The 23,578-nt window shown below is 46.3% G+C and overlaps 1 protein-coding gene across 1 annotated transcript; it reads left to right on the top strand.

Annotated features, from left to right (window-relative positions):
* Positions 1-22,018: 22,018 nt before the first annotated feature.
* Positions 22,019-23,247, top strand: FAM181B (family with sequence similarity 181 member B). Its single transcript, XM_054974965.1, has one exon. The coding sequence runs from the start codon at positions 22,193-22,195 to the stop codon at positions 23,234-23,236; it is 1,044 nt and encodes a 347-aa protein (XP_054830940.1). The 5' UTR covers positions 22,019-22,192; the 3' UTR covers positions 23,237-23,247.
* The last annotated feature ends 331 nt before the right edge of the window (positions 23,248-23,578 follow it).

Below are 23,578 nucleotides of genomic sequence, written 5' to 3' on the forward strand. Positions count from 1 at the left end.
AGACGGGAGTTTAGATTGCCCTTGGCACGGAGGGCAATCTCAACTCCCCTCTGTCTGGAGATCAGGGGTCGGGGCCACCAACCATGTGACCATTATCAAGCGGTTCCGTAACTCCATTCTTCTGCGTTCCCGCTGAAAAAATGCCCTGCCCATGACAATCACCCCGCAAGGTGGGTAGGGCTGAGAGAGCTCTGGAAAAGCTGCGACTAACCCCCCAGGTCACGCAGGTGGCTTCAAGTGGGGAATCAAACCCGGCTCTCCAGATTAGAGTCCTGCTGCTCTTAACCACAACACCAAACTGCCTATCAACGATTCTGTTGGTAATCTCAATGGAATACATTAAAATGCTGTTAGCATTTATGTGTGTAGGGATTTCTATTATATGTTCCAGGACGGTCTTTGAAGTAGTTTGTAAGAAAAATAAATCACCATGCAAAATATGGAAAGCCCATTCAATTATTAAGTACATAAACCACACCAAATGATGTAGCAGTCAAAGAAATGCCTTAAAGCAGAATGAAGTTAATTCTATCATATTTTTAACCCACACTTCCTCATAGGGTTGTTGTTGAGCAGATAGAATGGAAGTGAGATGAATGTTGTTGCAAGCTGCTTTGGGCCCTCATTGGGGAGAAAAGTGGGATATAAATAAATAAAAGGAAGTGGAATTAGAGATGGGCACAAACCACGAACCACAAACTTTCACAAACCTGCCCTGGTTCGCAAACTGGTTCATTTGGTTCATGAAAACGTGACATCCAGGTCAGCAAATGGTCACTTCCGGATCAGCAGAAGGTCACTTCCAGGCCAGCAGAAGGCCACTTCAGGGTCAGCAGAAGGTCTGCAGGAAGTCCATCCCCTGTTGCCTAGGAAACTGATTGATTGGCACCAGGGTATCTGCAGTGACGAACCAAAAAATGAACCAAATGAACCAGCCTAAAGTTCGTGGCTGTTCATCAGAAATGGGCTCTGACAAACCGCCGGTTCGCGAAACACAAACCAGCCCAGTTTGTCACAAACTTTGGTTTATATTTTGGTTCATGCCCATCTCTAAGTGGAACAGTCACAGCTCTGACATAGGTTTACCACTTCACTGAAAACTAGGCCCCGGAGAAGGGAGAGAGAAAAATATGTTTGTGTGGAAACTGGAGACCTTCACTGACTGAAAATGTGAAGGCCTGGAAAAAATCTGAGGGGAAAAACATTTGTTTCCAAGCCGCCCCCCACCCCTAATTTTTCAGATGGAAAAACTGGAAATTTGGGGGAGTACCGCTGAAAACCTATGAAATATCTCACTATGAGTGAAAAGCTTTTAAAGACAAGGTGGACATACTGCAGACATATGTCAAATTCTGCAATTGTATATGTTGTAAAGTAGGAACGATTTCCATTCCTCCCACCCGCCATGGCTTCAAAATGTCTGGAAACTTCACATCTCTGTTACTGACTACTGATATGTTCGTAACATTTCCTCAAATCACATTTTTGACAATTGTTTGGTGTTCAAAATCTGTGATTTTGTTGAGGTTATTGTTAACTTTTTACATGTAAAAAAGTAAAATAAATCATGCCATTCCAGCCAAGACTTCTACTCATCACAAGGGGGGAGTGGACTGAATGAAATCCTAAGCCGAGTTAACACCCTTTTAAACCCATTGACTTCAATGGACTTTGAAGGGGTAACTCTGCTTAGGATTGCATAGGAATGTTTTAGGCACTTCCCCAGATCCGTGCCTTAGAAATAATGAGCTGGCAACACATTTTGGCCCTCTGTCCTCTCCAGAAAGAGATGAAAGTTGCTGCCATTTTGCGCTTCTGCCGTTTCATTGTGGGCCGGATGAAGGGAGAGAAAGGACACACACAAACCCATTATTCTGACATTATCTCTGGAATGGCCTCAGAACAGAAACACCGCAGTAACTTTTTGTTTCTCTTTTGTGTTTATGCACAGATGTTGTGGGTGATATTCCTTGAATTCCATGGAAAAATAAAGCCGGTTTTTATCAGTATTCTCCAAATGTCCAATAGAAATGCAAATTGGCTCTAAGCGGTTAATGTCAGGGGTTTTTTTTATTAGCTGTCCAACATTAACTAGCTAGTCTTTTTTCGGTTCTCTTTTTTCCTCCATCTGCTTTAAGCACTGTGTTTGATGTAACGGTTCTCTCCGTCATCCTCTTCGCTCTTTTGGTTCCCATACTTCCCCCCCTCCCTCTCTCTTGTTCTTGGTCAATGCGTTTGTTTAAAGTTGTTTGTTTATTAACCCTTCCAAAGGTCTCCCCTTTTGGGGAAGACAGGAATCTAAAAGGAGGCCACAGTAGTCGGCGATGGAAGGACTCCAATGGGAGATGTCCGAAAACAAACAGCAATTGAGAACAGTACGGCAAATTGGGCTGTTTCTGCTACCCTCGGAGTTTTAAAAGATTTTTAAAAAGAGTGATTCGTATTTCACTGGTTATATTGATTCAGGGATGGAGTCGGGGATGGGCACTGTTCAACTACTGATGTGGTCTGAGAGCCTTGGGGATGGCCCACGGCTGACCGTATTGCGGCCCCCTGTGACACATCAGCATGTCTGGTTGCACCATGTCACTCTGGCAAGACTGGGACATGCCTGGTCTTATGAAGCTGCCGTTGGCTGAGTCAGCCCTCTGCTGATCAAGTTCAGAATTATCTGTTCCGATTGGCAACAGAATTTCAGGTCTTTCTCACCTCTTACTACCTGATCCTTTTAACTGGGAGTTCTAACTGGGAGTTTAACTGGGACCTTCTGCATGCAAAGCAGGTGTTGAACCTCTGAGCCACAGCTCCAAGCTGTGAGGTGGGTGGGGCTGAGAGAGCTCCAGAGAGCTGAGACTAGTCCAAGGTCACCCAGCTGGCTTCAAGTGGAGGAGTGGGGAATCAAACCCGCCTCTCCAGATTAGAGTCCTGCTGCTCTTAAACACTACTCCAAACTGACTCCCATGCAGATAATAACCACTACCATACAGAATCAAATCGATGGCCATGGAGTTCAGCATCCTGGTTCACACAGTGGCTGACAAGATTCCCCCAGAAGTCCTACATACAGCACCGAGGTCAAAACTGGATCCTGCTGTTGCCGCCTCAACACTGGAAGAGGTACACTGCCTCTAAACATGGAGGTACCATTTAGTCATCACTACCCAAAACGTTGATGGACCTCTCCTACACAAATTCATGTAATCTCTTCTTTAAAGCCGGCTTAACTACAGGGCCGCTGATAGTTGGCTGTGAATTCTGCAAGTAAAGAAGCGGCATTAGCTGTCACAGGGATACATCACCTGCTTTCTGCTTCGGTCCAAATGCTGAAGAATCAAATTGGGTAGAGGGACGAAAGGTGATGGTGGTGTCAATAGGCTTCGCGTCCTTAAGGAAGGGGCTGTGACTCAGCGGCAGCGTATCTGTTTGGCATGATGAAAGTCCCAGGTTCGATCACTGTCAACTACAGTCAAAAGCATAAGGTGGTAGGAGATGTGAAAGATCTCTGCCTGTGACCCTGGAGAACCGCTGCCAGTCTGAGCAGACAATATGGACCTTGATGGACTGATGGTCTGATTCTGTATAAGGCAGCTTTGTTCATTGGTCAGGAAATGGGGTGGCTTTAGCTGATCCAAGGCCCAGAGTTGCTAAACCATTAATTAGCAATAGGGTTGCTGTTGCCCAGGTCTGGGCAGGGGGAACTCCTGCCCTGGACTTCCTGTTCCCTGCTGTTACTTGACAGGGTGGTGGTGGGGAAAGTGGGGCATTTGGCATTGTGAACCAGATTTGCCATCATGACACCAGTGCGGTGCTCTAGGATTCATCCCAAACTCTCTGTTAAACCATAGAGTTTTTGGTGAATCCTAGAGCATTGCGCTCAGTGTGATGACACAACTTCCACTTTGCATTGGAAGTGATGTCATGGCATCAGCATGATGCAGATCTGCTAGCTCCCTCCTCCCCACCATCACCTGTCTGGTGCCAGTACTGGGCTGGGAAACCTGATAGGCAACTATTTTCCTGGTTGGGTTGCTTTGCTGACGGGCCAAAATGTCTCCTCCAAGTACCTTAATATTATTTATTTATTTATTTATTTATTTATTTATTTATTTATTTATTTATTTACTTCAAATTTGTATTCCGCCCTCCCTGCAAGCGGGCTCATAATAAATTAAGCTTCATTCATTCCTGCTTTCCCTGGCTTCCAAAGACACTGGAGTCTCCAACACCCAAACCGGGACTCGGCAAACTTTTGTGTATATCCCTAATATAAACCCAGGACCGAAGCAGTTAATTGTGCTCCTGTGAAGAAAAAAAAGTCTTGCAACAATCCCAATTCCCACTGAACCGTCCATCCTTTTCTGCGTCAGTCTTGGAATCGAGCCTGACTGCCCTTCAAAAACAAAGCAGGAGAGCCGAGCAATGAATCCAATCCAAACCCAACCATGTCTGTCTTTGAAACTCCCTTTATGTTGTTTGGAAAATGTTGGAGTAGTGGGGATGTGTTTTTTTAAAAGAACCACGTGAGAGAAAAAGAATGGGAATTAAAGAGAACTTTTTTCTTAAAGAGAGCAGGAGACATTAATTAAATATCCCATTCATTTATCTGGCACACGGTCATCAATCAGATTTCTTATTAGCATGCCTGATGACCTACGTGACCTTTACTGTCTGCATGACGAAACACCAAATAAGACCACACAGCAAAGAAGCAAAGATGATTCAACAGCGTCTCTTCCTTTGGACTAAGTTGGGAAGTGTGTAACCCCAGTTGCTGTTGTTTTGTTGTTTTGTTTGTGTGGGTGACAAGGACATGGAGATTCTTAAGGCAATTTTTTTTTAAAGACCCTTAAGTGGTGATATAAGTTATCTCTTAGTGCTAAAACAAGATTCTCTTAATCCAATTCTCTTCTGAGAAGCTGGAGTCAAGTATTTATTGCTCTGGGGAGCAAAATATTTGCAATAGTCCCGGATTTCTTTACTTCAAAATTTGGAATGTCGCTGAACTGTGTTCGATTGCACCATAATACCCCAAAACCAAGAGAAACAAGCAGCATTGGAAAAGACTCACCTGGGATCAGTTTGGCTTAATGAAAAACCTTAAAAGGAATCCCACACAATAAAACGACATTAATACTCTAAAACCCCAGTAAACCAAAATCTGGTATAGAACAGATCAACTTTGAGGGATAATTTATCCCCCTTCAAAAGTCCCCTGGAAAATAATTGTTTTGTCAAATCTTTGGAAGGTCACCAGAGAGAGGTAGGGTTTGATAGGTGACACACAATGTCATTTCTAGTTTGACAGTTTGGGGTATTTGCTATGCAATGGTATTCTTTATTTGACAAATAGCTGACACGTGATAATACTTTTGATAAAATGTGATAGTTTACATTACCTGAATTTAATTGTCCACATGTGCTGCTATGAGGTATGCAACTTTTGAATAGTTCACTGTGATGATATTCCGTGTCCAACATGCAATAGTATTTAATAATCAGAAGCTATGGGATTTTTTGTATTACACAATATTATTATTCAGAAATGGATTTAAATGAATGTATATTAAATTACAGCCAATTTAGATGGAAGCTGCACCTCTCCCCCCTTCTTTTTTCTTTGTTTTTTCCTTCTGAGTTGTATTTTTCTCTTGTTTTTTTGTTGTTGTGTAAAAATATAAAATAATAAAAATTTTAAAAGGAGTTACGGATTTTCATTTTTAACTCCGGCCATAACTAAGAATTTAAAGACCACAGAGTAATGCGTCTGAAGCACTCCAGAGTCACACGTGAAGTTGTGTAGTGGCTAAAGTGTCTGATGATAATCTCGGAGACCCAAGTGCAAATCCCTGCTCTGCCATGGAAGATTCTATGTGATCATGGGCCAGTCACACACTCTCCCAGTGAAACCCTACTCTGCTGGAGTAACTCCACTTAGGATTTCACTGCTAGTCTAACTACCTCACAGGGTTGTTGTAAGAATAAAATCTATTTAAAATCTATTTAATTCATCCACACCCTTTCTTCCCAATGGAGACGCAAAAGAACTTACATGGTTCTCCTCCCTGCCATTTTATCCTCACAACCATCCAAGGGAGAAGGGAAGAATATTGTAAGCCATTTTGAATTCCAATCATAGAGAAAAGGGAGATATAAATGAAGTGAATAAGACGGCGAGTGATCAATGGGACAGGATCAGAATTACAGAATTAGAAAAGAATGGGAACCTCAAACGGCCTACGGCTGTAAACAAAACAAAAAGTGGAATTACGAAGCCAGAAGACAAAGCAGTAAACATGTCATTGCTTGTAGATTACAATTATGTTCCATTATAAAGGTGCTCCCTGGACACTTCCATGCGAATCCCTTTATTAAAATACCCTCCTGAACATTTCTGTTTTGCATATTGTTTGGACTGGTAGAAATGTAGGGGGTCTTCCCAACATGCTCAGGTCATTCCACAAGGTGGGAGCCACCACAGAGCTTGTGTGTGAATGGGCAGTTCCTGACCTTACCCGTTTGCTGGGAGTCACCATGAGGAATCTTTGCTCACATCTGAAAACTGTCTCTCTTTTTTTAGCATGCACCTTGACGGACCAGTGGACCGATTCAGTTTAAGGTGGCTCCATCTGTCCACGTGTAGATCCATCTGTTGATCTATCCAGCTCAGTATTGTCTTCTGTGACTGGTGGAGACTCCTACCTGAGATTCTCTGACCGGAGACTGAGCTTGGAGCCTTGTGAATGCAGGCCTGGTGCTTCACCACTGAACCTCCATCCATCCCATAGAACTTCTGAAGTTGCTTTATACCAAGTCAAAACAATGGTCCACCCAGACTGGTATTATCTTTTCTGACTGGTGGTGACTGTCTTGGATCTAGGGTTACCAATCTCCAGGTGGTGGCTGGGGATCTCCCAGAATTACAACTGATCTCCAGGGCACAGAAATCAGTTCGCCTGGAAAAAATGGTGGCTTTGGAAGACGGACTCTATGGCATTATACTCTGCTGAGGTCCCACCCCTTCCCAAACCCCACCCTCTCCAGGCTCCACCCCCCAAATCTCCAGGAATTTCCCAAGCGGGTGTCAGACTATGGATGTCAGGTTATGGCAGATAGATCCCTGGTTCACTTCAGCATGACACATGTCCTTGGCTAAATGATCTTTATTCAGGAATTCAATGAGTGATTCCGCACACGTTGGATAATGCGCTTCCAATCCTCTTTATAGATCATTTGGAACGGATTTTTTCATGTGCGGAACAAATAATCCACCTCAAATGATTGATAAAGTGCATTGAAAGTGCATTATCCAACGTGTGCGGAATTAGCCAATCTTGTACATATACAGAGGTCCATAGGAGTACATGAAGTAAAAGGCAGATGAGCCTGGTCACTTTACATTGAAAGGAATAAAGCTTCCGGCTATTGGAGGACTATATAATCAACCAAGCTCCTCCTCCCTAGATCACAAGTAGAGAATCAGTCTGGGAAACATTTCTGAAGTTCCCACACTAAGCAGACAGGACACCAAGTAATGCAACATTCAAGGCCAGTCTTAACAATATTAAAAGAACAGATTGTCTGCAGCTGCCAGCTAGGCTGTGAGACTGGTTATTGCAAGTTAAGGAATGTCCTTATCAGTTACTACATAAGACCAGGTACAACCCCAAAGCATCTCTGGATTATACACTTAATATTGGCATGATCACACACAATATTGGCATGGATGAATGGGTACATTCAAACATGACAGCGGGAGCTGGCAACCCTGCCTGGATCTCAGGCAGAGTACGGCTTTCACAGTTGCCTGCTATCTTGCGTTGCCATTCTAATTCTGGGTTGGGAAATCCCTGGAGATTTGGGGGTGGAGCCTGGGAAAGGTGGAGTTTGCAGAGAGGGGACCTCAGTGGGATATCATGACACCCTCCCAAGGAGCCATTTTATCCAGGGGATCTGATCTCTGTAGTATGAGACCAATTTAATTCTGGAAAATCTCCAGGCCCTACTTTGATATTAGCAACCCTACTGCTTTCTGTTATATATATATATATAAGCAGTAAATATCCCCTTTTGCCTTGTTTCCTCCCTGTATCTCTTTACTCTGTTAGCATTTGTAATGTTGAATGGTTGGTTTAATTTTCTGTTTTTAAGACTGTGGTCAAACATCTTAAATAAATAAATACGTGCTAGCACACCTCTATTGGTCTCAAGACCAATGTTGAGTTGTGTGTGTGTGTGTGGGAAGGCTGTTTTCTTGACCTATGTGAAAGTCACTAAAATCTTAGCAGTGACGTCCAGGCTGGGTTTGTTTTAGATTACGTCCAATTAGGTCAGGTTTTCACGGGCTGTTGTTAACCGAAATGCCGCAATTCATCTTGTTCTTCCTCAGAGGCACGAGTCCGACTAGTGACTGTCAGTTGCCTTTGTGTCCTGGCCTGGGCCATTCACTGCTGGCTGCGCTTTGAATTTCGATCAGCCTCAAATGTCAAATTTTTCTCCAGTGATGTCATTTCTCTTTTCCATAGGACACCTTGCTTGTGTGCTGTTGTGGGATTTTTGTGTGTGTCTTATATAAAGGCACCTTTCCGTTGTGTGAGACTGGCTAATGCCAGGAGAGTAATCCTGACAGAGCTTGAATATAAAAACACAGGGAGACTTTCTGTGAAGAGCAGGGGCTAAATCCTGTCACGGACAATGGCTCTGATTTCTCCTCGCCAGGTGAGGGAGCAGGAGTCTCAAACAAAAAGGAGGCCGAGCTCCTGGCACCTTCCTGGGAAGGCACATCGGTGACAACTCTGGGAGCCCCTGGGAGTCCCAGCAAAGCTAGCTTTCTCAGCCTGGGATACAGCCCTGCCTTCCTTCTCAGACTACGAGTCCCCCACTCCAGGTCTTGCTGCAGCTCCGTCCTGACGTGTCTCCTCAACTGACCACTCAAGCCCCACAAGACCGAGCAACATCCTAACCCCGGCAGAGTACTTGCTGCCATAACCATGCATGGCCCCCTTAAGAGCTGACAGCTTGTTCCTAAGGAGGTGGGACTTGCATCTCTGCTTCATTTGTGGGGCATTTAAGACCTCAGCTCGCCTTCAACTCTTGAAGGAACAATATCTGTGCTCTCTGCACTGCTGGCTCCACCTCTAGTGATTCTCAAGTAGGGCTGCCAGCCTCAAGTTTGGGACTGGATATCTCCCAGAATTACAACCGATCTCCAAACTACAGAGATCAGTTCCTGTGGAGAAAATGGCAGCTTTGGAGGGTGGAGTCTAAAGGCATTATAACCCACTGAGGTCCTTCCCCAAACTCTGCCTCCCCTAGGCACCACCTTAGGCTCCAAGAATTTTCTATACCAGAGCTGGCAAACCTAGACCCAAGGTCTCCCATTTATGCACGAGGGTAGGAAATTACAAGCCCCAGCTTCAATTTCCCCTCCTCGAGGAACTGAAGGTTGGGAGAAAAAAATGACCTCTCACATAGTGACCCTTCAGGAATTTCCATTAGAGGAAAGATCATAGAGACTAGGAAAGACCATAGAGACTAGGGGAGGCAGCCTAGAGTGTCATCCGGAGGTGACATCACATGGGCATGGTGGCTTACGCACCTACAAGATATAAAGGTACAGGCTACATCCCAGTCGTCAAGAGCAATGATGAAAGGGAATCCAGGTAACCCTAAATCTGTGTCATTTGGGCAAACTCCTTTAAATGATCTCTTACCAGAAAAAAGTTAGCAGCCAACAATAGGTTAGCCACTAGTCTGATCCAACAAGGCACTTGTGATGAATTTATTATATATTTGTATATTTAGACAATTTGTACACTGTCTCTCCGGAGACCTGTTTGAGAGGGCTGACAAAGTAATAATATAATCATTAAAATGTCATAAAACCTATCATAAAAATGATTAAACAAGCCATAATAACCCAGCCGTAAAACAACATTCGGAAATCTAAAATGATGTTCATAAAACAGCCCTCAGACTAGAAGCAGACTGTAAAAACAATTAGATTTTATTTATTCATTTATTTATAGCCAGCTTTTCTCACTGAGACTTAACGTGGATTACACAATGTACATTGATGCAAACAATAGGATAGGACATCTGATAAGCGGTTCGAGATCTTATTAAATCAAGATGGATAGTCTGTCTGTAGCAGTGGAAAAGAGCAAGAGTCCAGGAGCACCTATAAGACTAACAAAATTTGTGGTAGGGTATGAGCTTTCCTGTGTCACAGCTCGCTTCTTCAGATACCAAGTCTGATCTAATCAGAGATCTGATTAGATCAGGGTTTGCCTGGACCATCCAGGTCAGGGCAGGATAATATATACTGCAGTTAAAAAGAGGAACCTCTCCGTTAAAAGCCTGAATGTAAAACAGTAAGGTGGGTGCCAGGCAGGGCTCATTTCGAGGGGGAACGTGCAGGAACGCAGTTCCCCAAAGAGGTCACATGCCAGGTGGCCCCGCCCACCTGACTCACGGCCATTTTGGGCTCATTTCAGCCTGGATTGGGGCCAAAACGGCCCGTATTGGGCCTCTGACGGGTGGTGGACCACTCTCCCACTCAGCAGTGGCCCGATCCTGACCATTTTGGGCCCCTTTTTGGCCATTTTCAGCCCCTTTTGCCATTTTGGGCCCAATTTTGGCCCTGAATGGCCAGGATTGGGTCCAAAACAGCCAGGATAGGTGATGTCAGGGGGCGTGGCATATGCAAATCAGTTACGCTAATGACACACTTCTGGTGATGGGAAGGGGCGGGGCACATGCTAATGGGTCATGCTAATAAGTTCCTTCAGCTCTTTTTCTATGAAATGACCCCTGGCGCCAGGGAAGTTTCAAGAAGGAGGTGCTGCCACTGAAAAAACACTGTCTGCTACCAGACTCACCTGTGCATGCAGGGGGGCACAGACAATAGGGCTTGTTCACATGATCTTAACTTGTGGGTTGGGCAGCTTTCTCTCTAATTCATTCCGTTGTTCAAGGTAACCCTTGAAATATCTCACTGAAGATCCCCTGACAAAGCTTTTGAGTGAAATGTGTAGGGATCTACCAAACTTTAATAAATCTATTCACCTTGTACCTGGTTCTTTTTTTCTTTCTGCATACTAGTGCGGCCATTGTTTCTCCAGCCCTGATCCCAAGCCACTGATGTCCCTTAAGGAAAGAATCAGCAGTTGGAATTGTTCCCTGAAACAAATGAGTCGTGAGTGCAGATCTTACAGTACTGGGGTTCACAATTAGAGATGGGCATGAACAGCAATACGAACTAAAAAAAGCCACAAACAGCACAATCAGCTGTTCGCGAGCAAGCTGTTAGTGAGGCCCCATTCTAAACGAACAGGTGGTCATTGCAAGCCTCGTTCGTTGCTGTTCGTCAAGCCAGACAGTCTGGCACCTGCAATCAATTCCCTTGGCAACCGGAGGCAGGGACCGCTTGAACTCTGTCTGAACTCCTGCTGTTGCCCTGGAAACCCCGATCTAAGCCCAATTTAGCTTGATAGGCAGGTCTTCCTTTCAAGTATGGAGCTCCAAATTTGTTACAAGGAAGCAAAGAGCAGGGGGGAGTGGGCTCCCAGCTCTGCTTTTGCAGACAGTGAGGGAGAGACAGTTGCTGTTGGCATTTTGAGAGAGAGACAGGGAGAGTGCATTGGAGCTTGAATTTTCTTTGTGTGTGGTGCGGTAGGGATCTACCCCTTCAGGTTCCAGGGCTGCTGCCAGGCTCTGGGGCCAAGCTATTATTTATTATTGGTACATTTCCTGCTGCCTGCTCAGGTAGGGTTTCTGGGAGTGGTGCGGTAGGGATCTTGATGGCTGGAGGAGAGCCTGCTGGCCCCCACAAACAATGAACAATGAACATGTTTGTGAACTGGTCATTTTCATCAATGTTCGTTGTTCGTTGTTTGTTGTTCATGGATGGCAACGAACAACAAACACCATGTTGGGTTTTTTTTTCTGTCTGTGCCCATGTCTATTCACAATCAATTGCAAAGTGTTTCAGTAATGCAAAACTATCCTGCAATCTTTTGCAATTAAAAAAAACTTCTGCAAAAAGTTCACATTTTGGGCTTCCTATTTAACTTTATAGCTTGGGAAACCTTAGCAATTCAAGTGTGGAAACTGTTGGGGGGGGGGGTGACAGGGAGAAGAAACTGGCTTAACCTTTTTCCACACTCTTTTTTCTTTCTTCAGAAGTAAAGGCGAGAAAAATGCTCATAAAACTGCACTTTGTACGCAGAAAGGAGTTGTGTGCGTGTGTGCACTTGTGCGCTTTAAAACTGTTGCTATGTTCCTCTTTCTTTTCTGGCTGTGTTCTGAGTTTCAACGGCTGCTTTTCCCGAGAGCCTCTTTCAAATGAATTTAGCTGTTTTGGTCTGAAGATAATTAGATCATTGCTATCATTTTGCACGAGCTGGCATTTTTTATTCTTCTTCTTCTGGCTCCGTTTAGACTCACATGAGCTCCCTTCCCCTCCCCTCTCCCTTCAGCCAGATCTGGACACCAAACAGGAGATCAAACTGTAACAGATTTCCCATAAACAGGCGCTATTTTTTGTTTGGAGGGAAGTGGGTAGAGAAAATGCTATTTGGGGCTAGTCTGGGAGGTTCTTGGCAAGATGCTGTTTGGCATGACCCTTGTTGTGGGGATAATAATAACATATATTGTCGAAGGCTTTCACGGCCGGAGAGCGCTTTAAAACTGATTCATTTAAGAATTAATAGAGCATGGTTTCCAGTCCTGAAAAACACCAGGCTAACAAAACACTCTATACCCGACAATAGCCCTGCAGAGAAGATTAGCACATTAAGCACCAATCCATATGCAAAAGAACCTCCTCAGGATACAGTGAAGCCTCCCTCCACTAGCATTCCACACTCTGGGAAACTCTTACAGGATGACTCAGCCCAACCCCATCGTCCTGAGTAGATATAAATGACCTGCCAACATCTTTTCCACACTGTGACACTGAGAGATCTCTGACTTTTGGTGCTACACCTCTGAAGATGCCAGCCACAGCTGCTGGCGAAACGTCAGGAACTACAATGCCAAGACCATGCCTATACAGCCCGGAAAATCCACAACAATCAATAATAACATACTTTGTAAACTGCTCTGAGCGGACGTTAAGTTGTCCTGTGAGGTGGGTGAGGCTGAGAGAGCTCTGAAAGAGCTATGATTGACCCAAGGTCAGCCTGCTGGCTTCAAGTGCAGGAGTGGGGAATCAAACCTGGCTCTCCAGATTAGAGTCCTGCTGCTCTTAACTACTACACCAAATTGGCTCCCACCAGTTGGCTATGATATAGAAGGAGGCCTCCATTCCTGCTCTGGAATACATGAAGCTACATTCTACTGAGCTAGATCATTGGTCTATCAAATTCAGTAATGTCTATTTATCTGGCCTCCTGCTGACAAGCCCTATTGCTCGCTGCTGTTCCAAGTGGCGATTGGAGAAAAATAAAATAAATTTGAAAAAACCAGGGACATCACTGATGTTCCTATGCCACTTCTAGATAAAACCTGGCAATGACATAGGGTAGCTCTAGGGTAGGGTAGTTCTAGAAATCACTGAAAATGCTATAGTTTTACCATAGTGTTTCCAGTGATTCCTAGAACTACTCTTTGTCACTTCTGGATTTTACCTAGAAGTGACATTGTGATGTCAATAATGTTGCCAATGTTGCATGCAACCCCTATTGCACCCCTATTGGCAGCTGCTCTCCATGGTCTCTGTTGGAGGTCATTCCCATTACCTACTACCTGATCCTTTCAACTGGCGCTGGTCAAAAGCCACATTTCAGTAGTGAAGCAGTTCAAATACAGCATTTCTATGGCAGACATAGCATTTCATGGGTGCGCGACTTTCAAGACACTTTGATTTATGTCTGGCCTTTGATAATAAAGTCATGAATAATTATGCAGACTCATAGTGGAAGAGCCAGATAACTTGTATCTTGGTTGTAAATTTTGGAACTGTTGAATACGAAAAGCGGTGACAGATCTTTCCTTTATTCTATTTACTGGTCCTTTTTTATGTTGAGAAGGGAATTAAATTTTGGGAGCCATTTTTAAGGGGGGAAAAACCTTTCCATGTAGAAAATTGGATATCAGAGAGAAGGATTTTCACCCACTCTTCTCCCTGACATAGTTTTCAGTGTTGAGAATTTGTGTGTGTGTGTATGTTTGTGTATGTGAGAGCATTCAGTCATGAGACAAACAGTCTGAAATGATACAACCCAGACAATCCACTGTGAGTTTTATCACTTCTGTAGAGAACTAGGCCTCAAAGAAGCCATCTGAAGATGAGGCCCAAGAAATTCAGAGGCTGTCAGTAGGGCCGTTTCCACACTGCTTACCTTCCCTCGGAACGACCTGGAACATTGCGCAAAAACCGCGGAAGATCGCATTTTCTCGCACGAGATTTGTGCGACGTTGCGCAAATCTCACGCAAGAAAACGCGATCTTCTGGGTTTTTTGCGTGATGTTCCGGGTCGTTCCGAGGAAAGGTAAGCAGTGTGGAAACGGCCCTACTGACAGCCTCTGAATTTCTTGGGCCTCATCTTCAGATGGCTTCTTTGAGGCCTAGTTCTCTACAGAAGTGATAAAACTCACAGTGGATTGTCTGGGTTGTATCATGTGGAAATGGCCAGTAGGAGGGCTAGGAGCAGGGATGGGGTATGTGTAGTTTGGTTTACCCTGTTTGGTGTAGTGGTTAAGAGCACGGGACTCTAATCTGGAGAGCTGGGTTTGATTCCCCACGCCTCCACTTGAAGCCAGCGGGGTGACCTTGGGCTAGTCACAGTTCTCTGGAGCTCTCTCGGCCCCACCCACCTCACAGGGTGTTTGTTGTGGAGATAATAACAACATACTTTGTAAACCACTCTGAGTGGGCATTAAGTTGTCCTGAAGGGTTGTATATAAATGAATGTTGTTGTTGTTGTTGTTGTTGTTATTATTACTGTGTGTGGCGTTGGTGGCATTGCCATGCCACTTTTGGATAAAACCCAGAAGTGACAAATAATAGCTTGAGGAACCTGGCAACCTAATTTCAGGGGGTGTAGCCTACCTCAGAAGATCATCAAGATAAATTGAAGGAAGGGAACCATTTATACTGCCCTAAGTGGAAGGGTGGAATAAAAAAAATCAAATAAATATTTCCCCATAAATCTTTGTTCTTTGTAGAACAGCTACAACTCGTATCTGTTACACAGGATAGAGGGTGGGGACTAGAGATGGGCACGAACCGGGAAAATGGCAGTTCGTTGTGGTTTGTGGTTCGTTGCATTTCACGAACCACGAACCTGCATGAAATTGCCTGGTTCACAAACTGGTTGGTTTGGTTCATGAATACGTCACTTCTGGAGCAGCAGCAGGTCTGCAGAAAGCCCATCCCCCCATTGCCTAGGAAACTGATTGATCAGTGCCAGGCTGTCTGCAGGGACAAACCAAAAAATGAACCAAGCGAACCGGTCTAAAAATAGTTGCCATTTGTTGCAGTTCATCAGAAATGCCCTCTGACGAACCACTCGTTCACAAACCAAAAAATGACCTGGTTCGTGATGAACTTTGATTCATATTTCAGTTTGTGTCCATCTCTAGTGGGGACCAATTCTCAGGGTTGCTGGACTGGCACCTGCAAATGGCAGAAACTTTTGGGAGGCAGAACTTCTTGAAAAAAAGTGTTGCAAGTGTTGTGACATCACTTCCGGTCAGAATCCGGAAGTGATGCCTCAACTTTCCTGTGATGCTCTAGGTATCCCCCAAATTGCTACGTTAATTCCATAGAATAGCAATTTGGGGAATTCCTAGAGAGTTAATAACATATTGTTCAATTAATATACCGCCCTTCAAGACTACTTAACGCCCACTCAGAGCAGTTTACCAAGTACGTTATTATTATCCTCAAAACAACAGTCACCCTGTGAGGTGGGTGGGGCTGAGAGAGCTCTAGAAGAGCTGTGACTGACCCAAGGTCACCTAGCTGACTTCAAGTGGAGGAGTGGGGATTCAAACCTGGTTCTTCAGATTAGAGCCAGCCAAGTGTAGAAAGGGTTTGTCCATGACAGCTGAGGCACAACAGCATCAGGTTTCTTTGGAGGGCGTTTTACCAGTTTAACAGCTCTTACTCCTCTGGTCTTCAGAAACCTCTGCAAAGCAAAAGTGTTGAGGAGAGTTTTTGAAGGCCCACTTGTGGGTGAATGTATACCAAGCAATAAAGCTAATTAATTGGTTTTTACAGTTGATCTTTATGCTGTTTTTGTGTATGATACTTTGCACTCCATGCAAGTGGTTTTTTGTATATATAGTATTCTCTTGTCCTTTCATCGTTCATGATTTAAGATGGGATTAGTCTCTCTGTAAAGTGCCTTGAATTCCTATTGGGAGAAAGGCGAGTTAAACATTTTAATTAATATAATATAAAATAAACCAAATGCAAAACCACTACATTGTCCTTGTGACCTAGGAAGAGACACTGCTGGTGAGCATCCAATGTAATTCATTCAGAATGAAAAGGTATGGTTTTATACAGTCTGAGTTTTTTCAGATTAGGAAAAACAGATTTATAAAATGTTGCAGGGTATGAGAAAGCAGACAGGGAGAGCTTTTTCTCCGTCTCCCCAAATACTAGAACTTGAGGGCACCCAGTGGAAATAATACTAGCTTCAGGACTGATTAAATACATCATGAACTTGTGGAACTCACTGCCACCGGATGTGGTGATAGCCATTAGTTTAGACAGCTTTAAAAGGGAATTTATGAGAGAGAACTTTATCCACAGTCTTTTGGTGCTACACCTCTGAAGATGCCAGCCACAGCTGCTGGCGAAACATCAGGAACTACAATGCCAAGACCACGGCAATACAGCCCGGAAAACTCACAACAACCATCTTTATCCACAGTTATTAGCCAAGATGACTAAATGGAACTTCCATGTTCAGAAGCAGTACACCTCTGAATATGTTGTTGGGCTGACAACTGGGCCTCTGTACCCTGCTTATGGACCTTCTGTTCTGATGCATCAAGTTGGCCACTGTGGGAAACAAGGTGCTAGCTTAGATGGGCATTTCGGCATTCAACGGGACCCATATTGTCAGACAGAACCCGCAAAGCATATAATGTTGCCCAATTTGGATTCCGAACTGCTTTTTAAAAACTTTGTGAACAGTTGCGAGTCCAGACTTCCTGTCCTGGATTGCGCCTCTTCCACAAAACCAGAGGATTTAGGTCACGGAGCCCCAAGTCCGCCTTTATTTCCCTTTAATTTAACAGCTCCAGCCGCTTTTCCAGTTAAATCGACTGTTCATTATTGAGCCCCCCTTCCCTCCCGCCCAGTTTCTGAAGGCCTGTGTGGTGCAGTTTAATGAATCTCTGGCACAAAGCTCCCTTTCACGGAAGGCGAAGAATAGGCCGGTCTATTTAGGTCCTGGAAGGCTGTATGTCAAAGCCTCTCCATAATGCTTGTCAGGGAAGGGCAGAAATTCCCACTGCTGAAAAGAATGCGCAAGGAGCAGGCTTGCTGGATTGACGAACAGATTAAGACGCAAGCAGGAAATGAGATTGTATGTTTAGAAGGCTGACACCTGCTTGGCCGCTGGGATTTTCCCAGCGCAGGACAGAACGGCTTCAATCAAATCAAACAGCAAATTCACCAGCCCTCTCCTTGCAATAGAAACTTGGCTCTTTCCTTTCACCCTGTTGCTTTGGCAAAATGCGAGCCGGAATGGTCCGCAGGAAAGAAGGGCAGGATCCAGATAAATGTTATTGATTCCAAGGACATGCTGAACTCAACCGTGGCAAATAACAGGATTTGCAGTCCGGTCCTGTGCATATTTATTTGGAAGCAAGCCTATTTTAAAGCGAAGCAAGCTTAGTTCCCGGGAAGTCTCCGTGGGGCTTAACTTGAGCAGGATTGTTCCCATTTGCGCTTTCAGATTTTCTAGACTTTCCCCAAGAAGCTCAGAGGAGCACTTAAGCCGTTCATTTATTTGCTTATATACATAACATTGCTTCCTGCAGCCAGATGCATTTCCTGTTTGCTTGAAATTAACTCCCAAAATTTGCAATGGGATTGACTCCTGAGTAAGTGTGCAGAGGAGAGGGACAAAACACCTGTGCTTAAACTGAGGAAATTGTGTTTATTCAGATGTAAGCACCATTTATTTCAATTTGATTTTCTCTATGATAGAATCATAGGGTTGGAAGGGACCTCCAGGGTCATCTAGTCCAACCCCCTGCACACTGCAGGAAATTAGCAACTACTTCCCCCCACACATACCCCCAGATGATGTCATAAGGCATCATATTTAGTAGAGCAAGATTTGGGTCCAGTAGCACCTTAAAGTCCAGCTAGATTTCCAGGGTATGAGCTTTCGAGAGTCAAAACCCCCTTCATCAGAGTTTTGACTCTTGAAGGCTTATAACCTGGAAATCTAGTTGGTCTTTAAGGTGCTACTGGACCCCAATTTTGCTTTTCTACTGTAGACCAACATGGCTACCCACCTGAAATTATTTATTTAGAGTATTTATATACTCTGCCTTTCTCCCAACACGGTCAAGTCTCAAAATGGGTAACAATAAAAGAAATAATCTATTGCAGTAATTAAAACATTTTTTTACACCCTGCTTTAATCAATATTTACAGGCAAGTCTTTTCTGTTGCAGAGAAGGGTAAGTTAGATATAACAAAGACCATCAATGAGAAAAGAATAATCGAAAGCATCCAATGCTTGCTTGATTTTATTTATTTACTTAATTTATACCCCACCTTTGTCCCCCAATGGGGGGGGGTGTACAAAGCAACTTTCATCAGTCTCCTCTCCTCTGTTTTATGCTCACAACAACCTTGTGAGGCAGGTTAGGCGGAGAGTGTATGGCTGGCCCAAGGGCATCCAGTGAGCTTCTGTGGCAAAGCGGGGATTCGATCCTGGGTCTCCCAGATCCTACTACATCACATGGCATAGATAAGAGCAGGGCTTTTTTTCTGGGAAAAGAGGTGGTGGAACTCAGTGGGTTGCCCTCGGACAAAATGGTCACATGGCTGGTGGCCCCGCCCCCGGATCTCCAGACAGAGGGGAGTTTAGATTGCCCTCTGCGTCGCTCCAGTGGTGCAGAGGGCAATCTAAACTCCCCTCTGTCTGGAGATCAGGGGGCGGGGCCACCAGCCATGTGACCATTTTCAAGAGGTTCCGGAACTCCATTCCACCGCATTCCAGCTGAAAAAAAACACCTGGATAAGGGGGAGTTTGTCTTTTAAATATTGTCCGTTTGGGCTGTTGAGAATTGTGAATATGTGAAAAAGTTTCCTTTTGATGTGTATGTATGTATGTATGTATTTATGTATGTATGTAATTTATAGTCCGCCTTTCTCATTGAGACTCAAGGCGGATTACACAGTATGAGATTAGTGCAATCAATATCAAGAACATTTCAATACAGTATCAAGGACATTTCCATAAACAATGCCATAGGGTAAATAGATACAAGTTTAAAAGACACAGTATTAGCAAGAATCCAATACAGAGTAGAAAAAATACTGAAGCAGAACATAATCAATTCTAGGACTAACATTTAGACTACATGGAGCACTGTTGGTAGATAGGAATACATATTTAAAGCAACAGATAATATGTAAGGCAACATAGTGGTGAAGCCTACGGTCTCTAACTCATTAGCGAAGCATCGGAGACCCCCTCCCTACAATACAGCCCTCCCATTTGAGTAAAAAGCCTTTTTGAAAAGTTCGGTTTTGCATTGTTTACGAAAAGCCAGGAGAGTGGGGGCTCTTCTGACTTCCTCAGGCAGGTCATTCCACAGGATAGGGGCCACCACAGAGAAAGCCCGTGTACGGGCTACTGCCGAACCTTTATGCCCAGGAGCATGAGGCAGTGAATTTCTGAACAGCTGTGCTAGGGGAAGGTCTCCGCTTCTATCACCTGTTTGTTGGCCCTGCGCAGCAACTGGTTGGCTGCTGTGTAAATCAGGATGCTGGACTAGATGGCCCACTGGTCTGATCCAGCAGGGCTCTTCCTAAAGAGACAGCACGGTACAGCGGTTAGAGTGTCGGAGTAGGATCTGGAAGAACCAGGTTCGAATCTCCACTCTGCCATGGAAGTTCACTGGGTGCCCTTGGGCCACTCACACACACTCAGCCAAACCTACCTCACAGGGGTGTTGTGATGGTAAAACAGAGGAGACTAATGCAAGCCACTCTGGGTCGGGGTATAAACACAGTACATAAATATGAACTTTTGAGATTCAGATCTCCCTTCTTCCCCCCCCCCCCATTCCTACTTGTGTCTGAAGAAGGGAGCTATGACTCTCAAAAGTTTACACTCTGGACATCTTTTTGGTCTCCAAGGTGCCACTGGACTCAAATCCTGGTGTTTTATTTAATAGTTCTAAATATTCAGTATTTTACATATATTTATCTGTATTGAAACATTGTTTTGATTCTTTTCTGCTGTGGTTGGTTACCCTAAATTGGATGGGCAGGTGGCATACAAACGTTTTACATAAATAAATGGAGGGGCAGGAAGGGAGAGGTCAAAATGGAGCCTGGGAAAAGCCGGAAGCGGAATGTTACCACCTAATGGAAGCATGTCAGAAAAACGCCGTTGTTTGAACTTGAGGCTTCATTAGGAGTGGGAATTCTGTCTACAGCTCTCACAACTAATCGCATGAGCTGATAACCGAAAATAGCTTTTAGTAAGACCGATCGAAATGACAAAAAACTGTGCACAAGCAAATGTGTTTCTGGGTTATTGCTTGCCAGTTCACTGTGCAGCAAAAGCATCCCCGGGAAAAAGGTCCCCGCACTTAGAAAAGTAGCATGCCAAGGAAACCTTTTCTCCCTCTTTTTCTTTTAAGCACCTTAGAGACCAACAAGATTTTCCAGGGTTTAAGCTTTCAAGAGTCAAGCTGCTGATTATCAGATAAAGGGAGCTTTGACTCTTGAAAGCGGAAATCTCGTTGGCCTTTAAGGTGCTGATGGACTCAAACCTTCCTCCTGTACTGCAGCGACGTGAACTTCTTTATTATCATGGGCTCTTCCTTTAAAAAAAATCCATTTCACTCACCCTCCCTCCTGATTAAATCTCATCTGCCTCCAAACCCCAGAGTTCCCATTGTGCAAGAATGCGCACAATCGAACCCAGAGCCAGTCCCTCCTAGTGTTGCCAACCTCAAGGTGGGGCCTGGAGTTCTCTCAGAATTAGAATGGATTTCCAGGCTACAGGGATCAGTTCCCCTGGAGAAAAGGGCTGCTTTGCAGGGTGGACTCTATTGCATTATATTTCACCGAGGTCCCTCCCCTCCCTGTAGGGTTGCCAGCCTCCAGGGGGTGGCTGGAGATCTCCCAGAATTACAACTTATCTCCAGGTGACAGAGATAAGTTCACCTGGAGAAAATGGCTACTTTGGAGGGTGGGCTCTATGGTATACCACCATTCTGAGGTCCCTCCCCTCCTCAAACCCTGTCATCTCCAAGCTCCATCCCCCCCCCCCAAATCTCCAGGAATTTCCCAGCCTGCACCTGGCAACCTTACCTCCCTGCCTCCCCCCCCCCCCCGCCCCCAGGCCTAGGGTTTCCTTGGTCTTTCCCAAACCTGCTTTGCTGCAAAGCTTTGGGGAATATCACAGCAAAGCCTAGATGGCTGCTGTGTGGGTGAGAAAGGCTGGACTTTCATGGTTCCAAATAGGGTTACCGATCTCCTGGTGGTGCCTGGAGATCTCCCAGATTTACAACGGATCTCCAGACTAGAGATCAGTCCTCTTGGAGAAGATGGCTACCTCTCCCCAAACTCTGCCCTCCCCAAGCCCCACCCCCAAATCACCAGGATTTCCCGACCTGGAGTTGGCAACCCTCTCCAGCACCGCCTCGCCGGGGCATTTGCCGGCCAAGAGCGCCAGGGAAGGGTTAACGGTGGCCGCGAGGGGGCGAGCCCGCCTTTCTTCCTTCCTTCCCCGCTCGCGTCACCAGCTCCCTCCTCCCCTTTCCCGGAGCTCCGCAAGGCCGGGCGAAGAGGCGTCGGCGAGAGTCCCCGGAGCAGCTCGCTGGGCTCTGCCGACTCTCCCGGTGACCCAGGCGGATGGAGGCGGGCGAAGATGCCGCGCCGCGCCGGCGGGAATAGCGGAGGCGCGCTTTTGCGCCCAGGCTCGCCTGCCAGCAAACTTGGAGAGCAACCCTAAGCGCGCCTACTCCGAAGTAAATGCTGTTTTATGCCACGGGGCTTCCTCCCAGGAAACGGTTTTTAAAAGTGCGCGGAGCGAGGCGGATTTGTTTTGCAGGGGTCTCTGCACAAAGCGCCGCGATGGCGGTGCAGGCGGCCACTCTGCACGCCCACCACCACCCCTTCGTGGTGCCCTTCGGCTTCCCGCCCGGGGACTTCGCGGAGCTGGAGAAGGGCTACGACGGCGGGGGCGCCCTGCTGCTCGGCGGCGGCGGCTGCGGCGGCGGAGAGGCCGTGGAGTGGCGCGAAGCCACCCGGGAGCTGCTCAGCTTCATCGACTCGGCGTCCAGCAACATCAAGCTGGCCCTGGACAAGCCAGTCCGGTCCAAACGGAAGGTGAACCATCGGAAGTATTTGCAGAAGCAGATCAAGCGCTGCACCGGCATGATCGCGGCCGCCGGTGGCGGGGGCGGCCCGGACCCGGCTCTGCCGCCGGACGCGCCCAACGTGTCCAAGCGGACTCCTCCGACGGCTTCTTCCGACGGCGCGGCGCCTTGCAAGCCGCCGCCCAAGCACCGCGAGGCGGGCACGCTGCAGAGCCAGAGCCTGGCCGCCCTCTTCGAGGCCCGTCCGGGAGGCGGCAAGGACGGCGGAGCGGGGCCGTCGGGGGGCAAGAAAGTACCACTCCGCAAGCGCAACCTGCCGCCCTCCTTCTTCACCGAGCCGGCCGCCAAGGAGCCCGCGGGCGCCGGCCCGGAGGAGCTCTTCGACCTGCTGGCCGGCCCCGACTACGGCGGCCTCCTGCCCGAGCAGCCCACGCCACTTTTCCAGACGGGCAGCCGCCTGCAAACTCCAGATCTGGGCGGGGAGCCGCATTTGTACGAGCCGCTGCCCCACTTGATGTACCCCGAGCCTCCGCTGCGCTCCCTTTACCCTGGGCCGACGGACCCTGCCGGGGTGGAGAGCAACCCGACGGCTCACTTGCCCGCCTTCGCTCCTTTCTTCCCCGACTGCCCCCTGCCGGCCGTGCCCTACGACTATAGCCCGGGCTACACCAGGGGGGGACCTTATGCCAGCCTTTAGAGGAAGGAGGAGGAGAGGCCCTCGAGTCTGGAAAGGGGGGAAGGTTTGGGAGATCCCTAAAGGGGGTGGAATGGCGGGGGGTGGCATTGGGGTTGCCAACTCCAGACTCCAACTCTTGTTGGGCGCTAAGGTACCGCTAGACTCAAATCCTGCTGTTCTATTGCAGACCCAGCTCCAAACTGGGGGGCTGCCTGGCGATTGGGAAGAGGAACCTGGGGAGGGCATGGTTTGGGGAGGGAGGGACCTCAGTGGGGTACAACGTCAGTGGGGTACGACAGCAGCCATTTTCCCCAGGGGAACTGATCCTTGTAGTCTGGAGATCAGTTGCAATTCCAGATCTCC

The sequence above is a fragment of the Eublepharis macularius genome, chromosome 3, assembly GCF_028583425.1.
Source record: "Eublepharis macularius isolate TG4126 chromosome 3, MPM_Emac_v1.0, whole genome shotgun sequence".
Taxonomy (NCBI): Eukaryota; Metazoa; Chordata; class Lepidosauria; order Squamata; family Eublepharidae; genus Eublepharis; species Eublepharis macularius.